The 13,447-nt window shown below is 41.2% G+C and overlaps 1 protein-coding gene across 2 annotated transcripts in view; it reads left to right on the forward strand.

Annotated features, from left to right (window-relative positions):
• Positions 1–403: 403 nt before the first annotated feature.
• The window catches only part of CSTPP1 (centriolar satellite-associated tubulin polyglutamylase complex regulator 1), a 197,779-nt gene continuing 184,735 nt past the window's right edge, over positions 404–13,447 (forward strand). For both annotated transcript variants that reach the window (XM_047070633.1, XM_047070636.1), the window contains exon 1: positions 404–485. In XM_047070633.1, the coding sequence (XP_046926589.1) occupies positions 440–485 (46 nt within the window). In that variant the 5' untranslated portion in view covers positions 404–439. The remainder of the gene's footprint in view (positions 486–13,447) is intronic.

Below are 13,447 nucleotides of genomic sequence, written 5' to 3' on the forward strand. Positions count from 1 at the left end.
TACTAAAGAGATAAACATAGGTCATGGGGCATTAAGTGTTTATGGGAATTTAGGGGTGGGAGCTATTACTGCAAGTTAGGATAACAGCTGTATAAAGCAGAAATAGCAGTTATGAAATTCAGAAATCGCGGACGCGGAGGGCTGGCAATAATTTTTCGACACCGGGAAATGTGACAGATTCAAGGGAATCTCCACCTCAAATTCCTCTAAAACCAGCTCCTCAAGAATGGGAGTCCTAAGAAAACTCGACCGCCGTGAAGCGACTGCTCCCGGAACCGGTGTGGCCAGCTTGGGGTTGCGATACGGAGACTGTTGGCGAGACACCCTTTCCACCTCCCGCCTCCTCCCGCCGCGTGGTTGCCATGGCAACGGAGAGAGCCGGCGACCTGGGTTCCGGAAGCCGGAGAGCTAGAGCTTTGGAAGCTACCGTGGTCAAAGGATGCTGAGTCCAGAGCGCCTAGCCCTACCGGACTACGAGTATCTGGGTAGGAGCTTCCTTCAGCTTCGCAGAAGGAAAGAAGTGCAGACAATTAGGCCAGGGTCGGGGGAGGAGGCGGGGCGGGGCCTGAGTGGGGCCCGGGCCGGGTGGAGTAGGGAGGGGCCGGGAGGGGGCGCGTTCCAGGGCCTGGACTTGCGGGGAAAACAGCATCTGGGGGTCAAAGCATGTCTGAAGTGTCCGGGGCTCAGGCAGTGTGGATGGTGTTCGAAGGCGGATAGGTTGGAGTTGAGAATTTGGGGGCCCTTTGGGGATATTATAGATAATGCCGGTGGTGCAGTAACCTTGGAACCTGAAGTGCCAAATCAGTCATTCTGTGAACAATCATTTTACTGTTACAGCCGCCACTGGCATTTTTGAGCATTTCTTTTACGTTAGGCACTGTGCTAATCAAGCATTTCACATGCATTTTTACTTAATCTTCACAACAGCCCTAGGAGGAAATACGGTGTTTTTCTTCCATTTTGCAGACGGAGAAACTGAGGCTGAAGAGGTAGCTTGGATAAGTAGGGCCACACAGTTAGAAAATGGTAGAGCTAGAATCAGAGCCTCATTTACCCACTCCAGAGCTTGAGCTCTTGACCACTAAAGCAGTAGCTGTAGTACTTTATGGAGCACCTTCGATGTGTGAGGCCTTTGCTGGATGAAAAGAGGATGTATATATGTGTGCGTATATGTATGTGTATATATACGCTTATGCTTAAAAATGATAGGCTTTATTTTTTAGAGCAGTTCTAAGTTTACATAAAATTAAGTAGATACACAGAGCGGTTCCCATATACTCTCTCCCCCTGACTCGGTTTCCCCTATTAATATCTGACATTAGTGGAGTACATTTGTTATAATTGATGAACCTAACCAAAGTCCATGCTCTACATTAGGGTTCATTCTTTGTGTTGTATAGTTTTGCGGGTTTTGACTAATGTATGTCACGTATCTGCTGTTACGGTATGGTGCAGAGTAGTTTCACTGCCCTCAGCATCCTCTGTGCTCTACCTATTCATCCTTTCTCCTGCCCCCCCCCCCAACCCATGGCCTCCGCTGATGTTATTTTACTATCTCTGAAGCTTTACAGAATGTCATATAGTTGGAGTCCTATAGTATGCAACCTTTTCAGATTGGCTTCTTTCTTTTTTTTCAACGTTTATTTATTTTTGGGACAGAGAGAGACAGAGCATGAACGGGGGAGGGGCAGAGAGAGAGGGAGACACAGAATCGGAAACAGGTTCCAGGCTCTGAGCCATCAGCCTGACGCGGGGCTCGAACTCACGGACCGCGAGATCGTGACCTCGTGACCTGGCTGAAGTCGAACGCTTAACCGACTGCGCCACCAGGCGCCCCAAGATTGGCTTCTTTCACTTGGCAGTATGCATTTCAGGCCCTCGATGTCTTTTCCTGGCTCGATAGCTCATTTCTTTTTTATCACTGAATAATAGTCATATAGATGTATTATAAAAATTTTTAAATTAAAAACGTTCTGGTTTAAAATTCTAAATTGGTAATACGGAAATTGGGTGAAAAATATAAAGAAGTTTATGGTGAAGTCTCCTCTCCCCTCCCTTCCCCTAATGCCAATTTTCCTCCACCTTTAGCACCATAGCAGTAACCACTATTACAGGCTTCCTACGTATCCTTCTAGATTAGTTTATTATGTACCTAAGGGAGAATATAGTGCCTACTTTTTTTTTCATTTAATAGATCTTAGAGTAAGATGTCGGTCTTAGCTTCCTTCTTTTTTTAAATTTTTTTTTAGTGTTTATTTATTTTTGAGAGACAGAGATACCGAGCACAAGAAGGGGAGGGGCAGAGAGAGAGGGAGACACAGAATCCAAAGCAGGCTCCAAGTTCTAAGCTGTCAGCACAGAGCCTGATGTGGGGCTTGAACTCATGAACTGTGAGATCATGACCTGAGCTGAAGTCCGGCACTTAACTGACTGAGCCACCCAGGCGCCCCCAAAGCTTTCTTCTTAAAAAAAATTTTTTTGAGGGTGCCTGAGTGGCCCAGTCAGTTAAGCGTCCGACTTCACTCAGGTCATGATCTCGGTCTGTGAGTTCGAGCCCCACGTCAGGCTCTGTGCTGACAGCTCAGAGCCTAGGGTCTGCTTTGGATTCTGTCTGTCCCTCCCCCACTCACGCTCTGTCTCTGTCTTTCAAAAATGAATAAACGTTAAAAATTTTTTTAAATTAAATGTTTTTAGCTACATAGTAATTTAAATAATTTAACCAATTCTCTGTTGGTAGACAAGTTATTTTTAGCCTTTTGCTATCACTAAAAATACTCCACTGAATAACCTGCAATTTTGTTCCTTTACTAGTATATCCACAAAGATAAATTCCACAAAGTAGAATTGGTGGATCAGAGGCATATACATTTTATCTTATTTTTTATTTATTTTGGGGGGGGGTATATGCATTTTACATATTGATAGATAGTACCAAATTGCCCTTCATAGAGGCTGTCAGCAATATAAGAATGACTGTTTTCCCATGGTCTTTCCAACAAAATGTATAAAATTTTTGAACGTTTTCAACCTGTTAAGTGGCAAATAGTCCCAGGGTGGATTTAGTGTGCATTTATTTTATGCAATTGAGCATCTTTCTGTCAAGTTTAACTTTGGTTCTTGAAAGGTATATGGTATATATAGAGAGAAGTGTATAGATATGTGTATATACATATGTATATGTATGTATATATGGAGAGAGAGAAAAAGGTTACTTGACCACATCCATTAATTAGTCAAAAGGGCATAGTTTTATCACAGATAATTTTGTATCCAATGAATAATAATATCAGTGTCTAGCAATGCCTAGACTTTTGCAAAGGATTTTATGTATTTTATCTTATTTATCCAGTATTCAATGAATCTATAAAATATTTGAAAAGCCTGGTCCATTGTTCAGTCCTTTAGATGTTTGCTGTTTAAATGATATACCTCAAAGGCTTAGCATATTTTAAATATAGTGCTTTAGTGAATAGAAGTTGGTGATCCCTCCATAGTGACTTTTTCAGGAAGACTAATTCAGTGGCAAGTGGCAGTGCTGATAATGAATCTACAAACAGAATCAAAGTCCCAAGTTGATTAAAAAAAGTTTCACTCTCCACCTGTCCACCTAATGTTTGAACCCTGAGCAAGTGCTTCTTCAGGCTTTGTTGCATATTCAAGTGTCTTAACTCCCTGTCCCATTCAGCATCTGGACATTCATACTGCCCTAAACAGAGTCATACTCCTCACTGGCCTCCTCATGATTCATCAAACCCTAAAACTGTGCTGAAATGCGTTTGTTTTTAGTTGAGAACAACCTCTATCCATCATAGTTTGCTCTGTTTTACGTATAGGCTGTTTTGAAGTATTCACCCTCAGTTTAATGACCATTGAAACCCACTCTCTTTTTTGAATGTTTATTTTGAGACGGAGAGAAGGAGCACGATCATGCAAGCGTGTGAGCGGGGGAGGGGAAGAGAGAGAGAGGGAGAGAGAAAATCCCAAGTAGGCTGTGTGCTCCCAGCGAACGGAGCCTGAAGTAGGGCTCCATCTCATGAGATCTTATGGTTGGTGATGACCTAAGCTGAAATCAAGAGTCAGACACGTCACTGACTGAACTACCGAGGCGCCCTGAAAACATTCTTCATAGATTAATAAAATATTTCCTGGTTTAAAAAATTTAAATACCTGTAGAGAGTTTTATCTTTTTGGTTTCTTTCTTTTTTTTTTTTTCTTATAAGTTATAAAGTCACTTATGTGTATAGGCCTAGAGAAAATACATATGGAGAAAAGAAAATTGCAAGGACAGGAAAACTCTAGGCATTCAGTGAAACAGAAAAGCCAAAGCTGAGCACCCCTTGGTACGTGTGTCGGGAGATCTCTTTTTAGTATTACGATAGAAATTACAGTGATGTCTATTCAGTGAATATCTGCAGATTTCCCTTTCTGTCTGCTAACCAAGCCTTATATTTGCCTTTTTGACTATTAGTGAAGAAAACAATCTTTCATCAGTTGGGTAAACTGATCCATTCCCTGCTGACTTTGTGGATTAGGAACCTGTAATCATGGCCTGGAATGGCTTAGGATCTTAAGATCATCATTACAGAAGCAACTCAATGATGTTCATGCCTGCAGTCATCAGAATGTAATGACAGAAGTTGTGTTAATGCCGAGGGCTGAATAGAAGAGAGTCTGGTAAGGAGATGAAATAAGGATAGAACCCTTGAAAGATTTCCAGCCTTATGAAATCTACTTATTGGAAGCTTCTGCCAGAGGCTGAGGTGTGTCTGTGTATCTGGTTGGGTGTGGAGAACTCTCTAGAGCCGAAGGGCAGCCTGTTCTGGTCCCAGGTTTGCAAAACACACCACCTACGTGCTGACCTGAGTATAAGCATGAGGGTGTGAAGTTTCTTTTTTACTTCACCTAATTTGGTGAGGTGCCTGCTTTCACTCATGCTCCAAGTTGCCTCTTCAGTTTCCATGGAAACTGCTTACTCTCACTAAGTTTGGTATTAGGTTGGCATACTAGATAATTCTAGGAAATCAGAGATGATCTCTTTCCTTTGGAGGCTCTACTTTTAGAGGAATCACAGTAAGTTGGATAGTTTAAGTTACGGTTTTTAAGCACTTTGTACGTACTTAGCACCGTGCCTTATCTCACTTATTCTTCACAACCACGACACAAAGTGGGTATTGTTCGTCCCATTTGGTAGTTGTTGTGGTTTTTTTTTTTTTTTACATTTAAAAAAAATGTTTGTTTATTTTTGAGAGAGAGCGCAGCAGGGGGGCGGGCAGAGAGAGAGAGGGACAGAGGCTCTGAAGCAGGCTCTGTGTTGACAGCAGAGAGCCTGATGTGGAGCTCGAACTCACAAACCAAGACATCATGATCTGACCCATAGTCGGACCTTTAACCAACTGAGCCACCCGGGTGCCCCTATTTGGTAGTTATTAATATCATCTCATTTTACAAATGAGGAAACTGAAGCGTAGAAAGGCTCATTCATTTGTACAAAGTCATATAGGTGATGATGCATAGCAAAGCCAGGGCTCAAACCCACGTTTGTCGATTCCTTAGTCTTTTTTTTCCCTTCTCCACCAGCAAGATACAAATAAACAAACCAAAACATTTACTTGCCTGCAAAGGGCAGTGATCCTTGCTTCTCTGGTAAGAATGGAGCTCTTTTTTTTTTCAACGTTTATTTATTTTTGGGACAGAGAGAGACAGAGCATGAAGGGGGGAGGGGCAGAGAGAGAGGGAGACACAGAATCGGAAACAGGCTCCAGGCTCTGAGCCAACAGCCCAGAGCCTGACGCAGGGCTCGAACTCCCGGACTGCGAGATCGTGACCTGGCTGAAGCCGGACGCTTAACCGACTGCGCCACCCAGGCGCCCCAAGAATGGAGCTCTTAAATAGTTAATTAGTGGGGCGCCTGGGTGGCTCAGTCGGTTGAGCGTCCGACTTCGGCTCAGGTCATGATCTCACAGTCTGTGAGTTCGAGCCCCGTGTCGGGCTCTGTGCTGACAGCTCAGAGCCTGGAGCCTGCTTCAGATTCTGTGTCTCCCTCTCTCTCTGCCCCTCCCCCGCTCATGCTCGCTCTCTCTCTCTCTCTCTCTCTCTGTCAAAAATAAATAAACATTGGGGCGCCTGGGTGGCGCAGTCGGTTAAGCGTCCAACTTCAGCCAGGTCACGATCTCGCGGTCCGTGAGTTCGAGCCCCGCGTCGGGCTCTGGGCTGATGGCTCAGAGCCTGGAGCCTGTTTCCGATTCTGTGTCTCCCTCTCTCTCTGCCCCTCCCCCGTTCATGCTCTGTCTCTCTCTGTCGCAAAAATAAATAAACGTTGAAAAAAAAAATTAAAAAAAAAAAAATAAATAAATAAACATTAAAAAAAAAAGTTCATTAGTTGCAAATAAGTTTCCTGAGAACAGGAATTGTATTTTACTCATCATTGTATACTTGCCTTTCACAATGTAGACACTTAATGCAAACATATGTTAAATCAAATGTGAATAATCTTATTTTAGGGTACCGTAAATGTGAGCAGCTAGCAGCAACTATTAAGACTTAATTAAGCACTAAAAAAAAAAAAAAAAAAAAGGAATTAAGCATTTATTATGCACCAGTAACATTTTAAGTGCTTTACATTTATTAACGCACATGAAGATAATTTTAATTGTTATCTCCATTTGACAGATGAGGAAACTGCAGCATAAAAATATTGAAAAACTAGTTAGTAAGTCAAGGAGGCAGAATTCTAACCCAGTAATCCGAGTCCATATTGTTAAACTCTGTGCTGTAAATATCTTGAGTGACTCAAAAATTGTGGCTCCAACTATTGCATATAGACCTATGCATGGATCCTGGAGTAAGTTCAGGTGATTTCAAGTGCTTAATTTAACATTTCTGCCAGGAGGGGGCATCCTAGGAATCAGGATGGGTTTGGGAATAGTAAAATTCCAGTTCTCTCTTGCCACAAGACTCATCTCGCAGAGGCTAGCAATGAAGAATGTCACCTCTAAAAGTAATCTATTCGGGAGAGTTTTATTGAGGGTAATTTGTGTACTTTGGGTAGCTGTGTGATTTTGAAGAAGTTACTTAACCTCTCTGCGCCTTAGTTTCCTTATCTGCAAGCTGTAGATAATAATAGTACTTACCGCATCCATACATGTGAACTTTTAGAGCACTGCTTGGCTGCTGCATTGTGTCTACATTGTGAAAAGAGAGTATACAAAGATGAGTAAGATATCTTTTCTTTTAGAGCACCTGCGAAGGTGCTCAATAAATATTAACAATTATTATAACTATACTTTTTATAAAAGCATATAATGCATCTGTGGCAGCCATTAAAGTGTGACTCTCAGATATCCTGCTGTGGGGAAGGGAGGGTAATTAACTTTCAACTCCAGCTCTGAATCCAACACCTTGTTCACACTGAGATCACACTTCCCACAAACTGCTTCCAGCCAGTGGCTGGGTTGGACAGACCCACTGCTATGAGATATGTGACTGATTCTTTTGATAGTGACTTTGCCTGGAAGACTCCCATTGCACTGGAGTCTAAATTCTCTTTCTCTCCCTCTCCATCTCTCTCTCTCACTCTAAAGGGTCATTGTCATCGGTCAGCAATCCCAGCCTCCTGTGGCTCCCTCCCCATTTGCCTTGTGGGTTTTCCCCCCAGTATTATCTCTTGCATGTCTGATCCTGTCTTGGTGTTGCTTCTCAGAGTACCTGGACTAAGACAACATCCAACAGTCACTAATATAGTCCCTTCCAGCCTCAAGGTTAATACAATTTCTTCAAGCCTTGGCAGAGGTTCTGACATACAATTCTTTCTATGTAGAAGACTCTTACGTGTTACTAATCTTATTACTGTTTTTTGTGTTTGCTGATATCGTAGCACATGATATACTTGTCTTACTGCCAGACACTTTTAATTAATTAATTTTTTTGCTTTTGGATGAATCCTGATAAGAAAACTTATTTTTATTTGAATATCACTAATGAATCTTCCAAACCCAACCATATGCTAGGAAACATTGCTATTTGTAATAAACTAGCAGAAATGCGCTTAAGGCTTTAAAGTGCTTGGATTGTTGCAGAAAGGAAATGAAATAAAATATTATAGATGTTACACTGACTTCCTGAATCTTTAGAAACTAGATAAAACTAGTTGCTTTAAAACTGGAAGGTTTTTAAAAAGTTTTTTTAATCTTTTCTTTTTTTTTTTTTTAGAGAGAGAGAGGGTGCACACGCAAGCAGGGGAGAAAGGCAGAGGGAGAGAGAGAATCTTAAGCAGGGTCCACACTCAGCACGGAGACACGGAACTTGATCTACCAACCCTGATATCAGACCTGAGCCACAGTCAAGAGTCTGACGCTTAACCGACTGAGTCACCCAGATGCCCCAGAACTGATCACTTTAAAATAGTAACGAACATGTTCACAAAATCACTTCTTCTTTCCCCTCTTCTCATTTTCCTTTCTTCCTAATTGTTCCTTCTTTCCTTCTTTCCTGAATACCCTGTCTATATATATAGCAAAACATGAATATAAAGCGTCCCTCTGGGAAACTTAATGCCATACATAGGAGATGGGACATACTCACAGATGACAATAACATAAGGTGACAGTGGCATGAGTGCTGTTGTAGAGGGGGTGGGCTGCATGTGTGCTGCTGTCTTGCTGCTTTCCCGGTTCGGTTGGCAGCTTCTCAGTCATGGCAGGGCAGCGGCTCCCTAAGTGGCCCAGGTCTGGGATGTGCCTCTGGGAGTTGTTCCTGGATGTTCAGCCTAGACTCTGTTTCTTCTGCCTTTCCAAGGATTCTGTAAGCCATTTGATAAATGTGATAAATATGTTTTTATTGGGGAAAAAAAAGAGCAAATGAGTTCTAAGGCATGTTGTTCCTGACCCTCCCCCCGACTCCCGTTTCTCCAAGGTAGCTAAATTGCAGATGATTTCATTGTTTTTCCGGGGTCTTCAAACAATTCTGTAAACTTTTGACCTTATCATTTATATATTTAAGTAATATTAAAATCTTTCCTCCAACTGCTGTCCAAAAGTTAGACATCACTTTTGTTTACACAAATATCATGTTTGCTAAAGGAGTAATTTTAGGAGGCACAGTTAGTGAAGTTTTAAAAAGTAATAATAGTAGGGGTACCTAGGTGGCTCAGTTGGTTGAGCAACCAACTCTTGGTTTCAGCTGAGGTCATGATCTCATGGTTCATGGGATAGAGCCCTGAGTCAGGTTCTGCATTGGCAGCTCAGAGCCTGCTTGGGATTCTCTCTCTCCCTCTCTTTCTGCCCGTCCCCACTCATGCATGCTCTCACGCTCTCTCTCTCTCTCTCTCAAGATAAATAAATAAACTAAAGAAAAATTTAAAAAAGTAATAAAAGATGAGAAGAGAAAAATGATTAAGTCCATCATCCTGTTTATATCCTTCTTACACTTATCACCGTTATCTTATCTATTTGTATACTTGGTTATTGTCTGGTTCTACTAGAATGTAAATGATAAAGGCAGGCTTATTCTCTCAGTATCTCGAAAATCTAGCACAGTGCTTGGCTCAAATTAAGTGCTCAATCGTTAAATGGATGGTCTGCTTTAAGTAGCAGGATAATTTTTTTCTTAAAAAGAGAGAGAAAAATCCAGTTCAACAAATAGTTATTAAATTTCTACTATGGAGAGACATTAGGCTTTTTTCCCCTCCTTCCAAGGATGAGCAAAAAAGGATGACTGGTTAAAATGTGCCCTGGATCCTTCTGGTTTTATACCCCGGATCCTTCTGGTTATACCCCGGATCCTTCTGGTTTTATACTCTAATTATCCCTAAGGATAGTTTCATGGTTTATGCCATAGTTTCTACTGTTTGGTTACATAATAATAAGATTTAACCCGTTTTTTAAAAATGGTATTTTAAGAAGGAAGGACATTTTATACACTCTTGGGGCATCTCCATGAGATCCCATCCTGTAGTTGGGCAGAATAAAATGCTTTGATTAAGACTGGAATTACCCTCACAAACTAATCTCTGGGTTCTCTGTGTTGGGATTGCCCCTGTACTGCTTCCCTAGGGGCTGTAGGAAATAGCTCATTCTATGATTGGAATTTCAAGTCAAAACACATTTATCTGAGCAGCATTTTAATGATTTATCAAAGAGAGGAGGGATTTTCCCAAACACATCTGAACTTACCAAATTACTGATCCCATTAGCTATGTTTTCTCTTAAGCACCTTTCTTTGAACAAAGCAATTACTGCTGAAATCATCAAATGTATTTTTCATAAAAGCTTTTGACTAAGTTTTGTTTGATTAGTAGGAACCCAGTAAAAGTAAATATTGTTTGAGAAGGCACTTTCAGAGCCCTTTCTTTTTCTTCATTGAATTAGCTTTTTAAAAGCACTGTTCTTTGGAGAGTAAGAGCCTTTTTCCAGCTGTCCTATTGTGTAGCTCAAGGTCTTGTTAATACTATTATCTGGCCCTGAGATTACAGGTAATTGTGATAAAACACAAGCTTCAGTTTCTGTAATCTCAGACAGAAATCTGTTTGTGCCCAGGCCTTCATATCAGGTGTTTGTTAAACTCAGACTTCTCTCACCTGGGATAGCCCCCACTTGCCCCCAGTAAACAGAGGTATCTGGCAGGGATAGGGCTGCATCAGGGCCATTGCCTTTTTTTTTTCCCTTAATTGTGTGGCAGTACTCCTCCTGTGGCCAACTTATATTCAACGTGTGCTAAATAGGAAAATTATATATTTAAAAATAGGCATGTTTGAAACAATCACACTTTTGAATGTGAAATGTACCAAAGGCCACATGTCTTTGGCTTTGCTTGTCAAGTGGAGAGGCTGCCAGAACCACTCGGCTCCATGGTTCTCATGCCCCAAAGTCCTGCAAGTTGACACGGAAGTAGACAGCACACAAAGAAGCTCAGCCCATGAGAAAGTGAATTTGGGCGCTCGGGCTGGCCTCCTTTCTCTCTGCGCGGACTTTTTTCCAGCTTCACTTCTTCTGTTCCATCTTAGTTTCTCAGAAAGGAGAGATTAAATGTGTCTGGAATGTCAGCATGTTAACTGCACAGGCAACATGAGGCTAGCACTCAGGCCACTGTTCAGCCTGTCATATGGAAGGAATTGCCTTTCAGGGGAGATTATAATTGTGTATGTAGCCACACAAATGCACATTCTGCCTGGAGGGAAATGCACAGAAGAGGAGGCCTCATGCTGCCACTCAGGTCTCTTTGTAGAGGGCTGCATAAGAAGCCCTCACATGGTGGAGTCAACCCTTTTGGGCTTAATGAGTCATCTTTTTGTGTGATGCCTACTTCAAAAAAAAAAAAAAAAAGAAGAAGAAGAAAAGAAAAAAAAAAAAAGGAAGAAGAAGAAATGCATTTTTCCCAAAGTGAGTTGCTTTTATCGGCCCTGCAGCTTTGTCTAAGAGTTCTGTACATTCCTGATGACATCATTTACAATGCTAGTGCACAGACAGTAAACAAAAAATAATTTAGCTTTTGGGCATTTAGACAAAACTTAAATAGTTCAATTTAGAGAAACGATAATAAGCTTTATAAACAGTGCACACATGAGCTTAAACAACAAGCATGACCCCAATCCTTTTTGGAATGTGATGTGTTGAAAGATGGCTATAGAGAAAACTAGAAGCTTGACACTTTTGAATTATGTGCAGTTCAAACTTGAGTCCGTGGTCTGGTGTCAATCCCAAGCAGTATGTTCTAGTTAGTGGGTAAAATATAGGCTACCGTGTAAGTCATCAAGCTCCTTGAGCCATAGCATTTTACCTATAAGAAAGGAGAAGGTAATATTACCACCTACCTTGCAGGAATGTTAGGATACTGAGAAAATAAATATGTGGAGCTCTTTATAAGGAAGGCATTTTGTATATGGAAAAGGCTATTATTCTCCTTGATCAAATTTACCCCCAAAATGGAGTTGATAAAACCCACCTCACAGGGAGCTGAGAGGATGAATTAATCTATATCAAATATCTTAAGCTATTTAATAAGACCCAAAATTGTCTTTTTTGATAGTCTGTCAACCACCAAGCCTGATATTTAGACTCATGGTTAACTTACAAAGCCTTACATACGCAGTCAATCTTTTGCCTCGTCTTCAAGGGTTGGCATGTACAGAACTATAAATATATAAGTAGAAGAAAATAGGTTAGGTCTTCAGGGAGAATGGTCCTGCCTTTTTTCTCATCAAGGTTATGCCTATGAATAGCCTGTGAAGTCTTGCTAATCTTTGTTGCCATGTCTGGACATAGGGACTGTTTTGACCTTTGCTCTTCCAGTAAATATTTGTTTTTGATTTCATATTTCTAAAGGAGAAACTCACAAGGAAAAGAAGTGGTTGACTTGTCTCACATTGTGAACTTTTTCTTATCATATTTCCTAGTAGTTAAGGGAAAATAATTATTTTTGAAGGACCTGACATCAGGCTCCTCAAGTGGAAAGTTCTTTAACTCAGCCAAGTAAAACACACACACACACACACACACACACACACACACACACACACACACAGCTTTGATTTTTATGTTTAGAAAAGGGACACCAGAAAATGATTTATCTTTTTAATGACAAAGTTATCGCTGACATCTCTTCTTCCGTTGTAGTACTTTCGTAAGATTTGAGACACAAGGTTTCCTTGGACTCCTCCGTTGTAGCCACTTCCAGCCAACAGAAAGCAGAAGGAGAAGGAAGGACTCCAGGGTAAACACCTTTTAAGCAAGTCAGGCAGAAGTTACAAACACACCTTGTGCTCACATTTCATAGGTGAGAAATGACTTTCTAGTTGCAAAGGAGCCTGGGAATTGAAATTCAGCCAGACAATCATGTGCAAGAATGGGAGCACAGATTTTGGGGGAAGCAAACTGTAATCTGGCATACCTAGTGTTTACAGTGGAGATGTCTCCTCCACTGAAGGTGAGGTATATTGTTGGTAGCTAATTGCCCTGATTCATAGCTGAAGCATGGATGCACTGGTGGGTGTTTAACTTTTGTCCCCTACCTCTGCCTTTCAAAGTACAGAGATAGTTCATCCCTTATCCTTGTTCTCCATTCTTTTTCTTTCTTAACTCTGTCTCTTGTCATTTCTCTTGTATCAGTTCCCTGTCCTTTGTAGACATTTCCAACTAATCAGAATAGTCCCTTTCTACACTTTCGTGAGCATATGTAATGTTAGGGTTTTAGTTCTTTATAATTGTGTTGGTTGCTGGGTGTTGGTGGTTACTTTGCTGCCACATTTTTTTTTTTTAATTGGGAGTTAGAGACCCATTGTAGGAGTGTAAATCTTGTCTTCAGAGAGCCTGTTTTACTATATGTAAAGATATTAATCTTCCTAGACTCAGAATGATTAGTAGAAGATTTAGGAGAACGAGGAAAAGGTGATGCCACAGAAACTGGAGGTGGACTGAGTTTCAAGATGGAGGGAGTGTTCAGTAATATCGGTTGC

Source organism: Lynx rufus, unplaced genomic scaffold, assembly GCF_022079265.1.
Source record: "Lynx rufus isolate CCGP_SWC_20201006 ecotype Redwood Valley unplaced genomic scaffold, mLynRuf1.p SCAF_9, whole genome shotgun sequence".
In the NCBI taxonomy this organism is placed as follows: domain Eukaryota; kingdom Metazoa; phylum Chordata; class Mammalia; order Carnivora; family Felidae; genus Lynx; species Lynx rufus.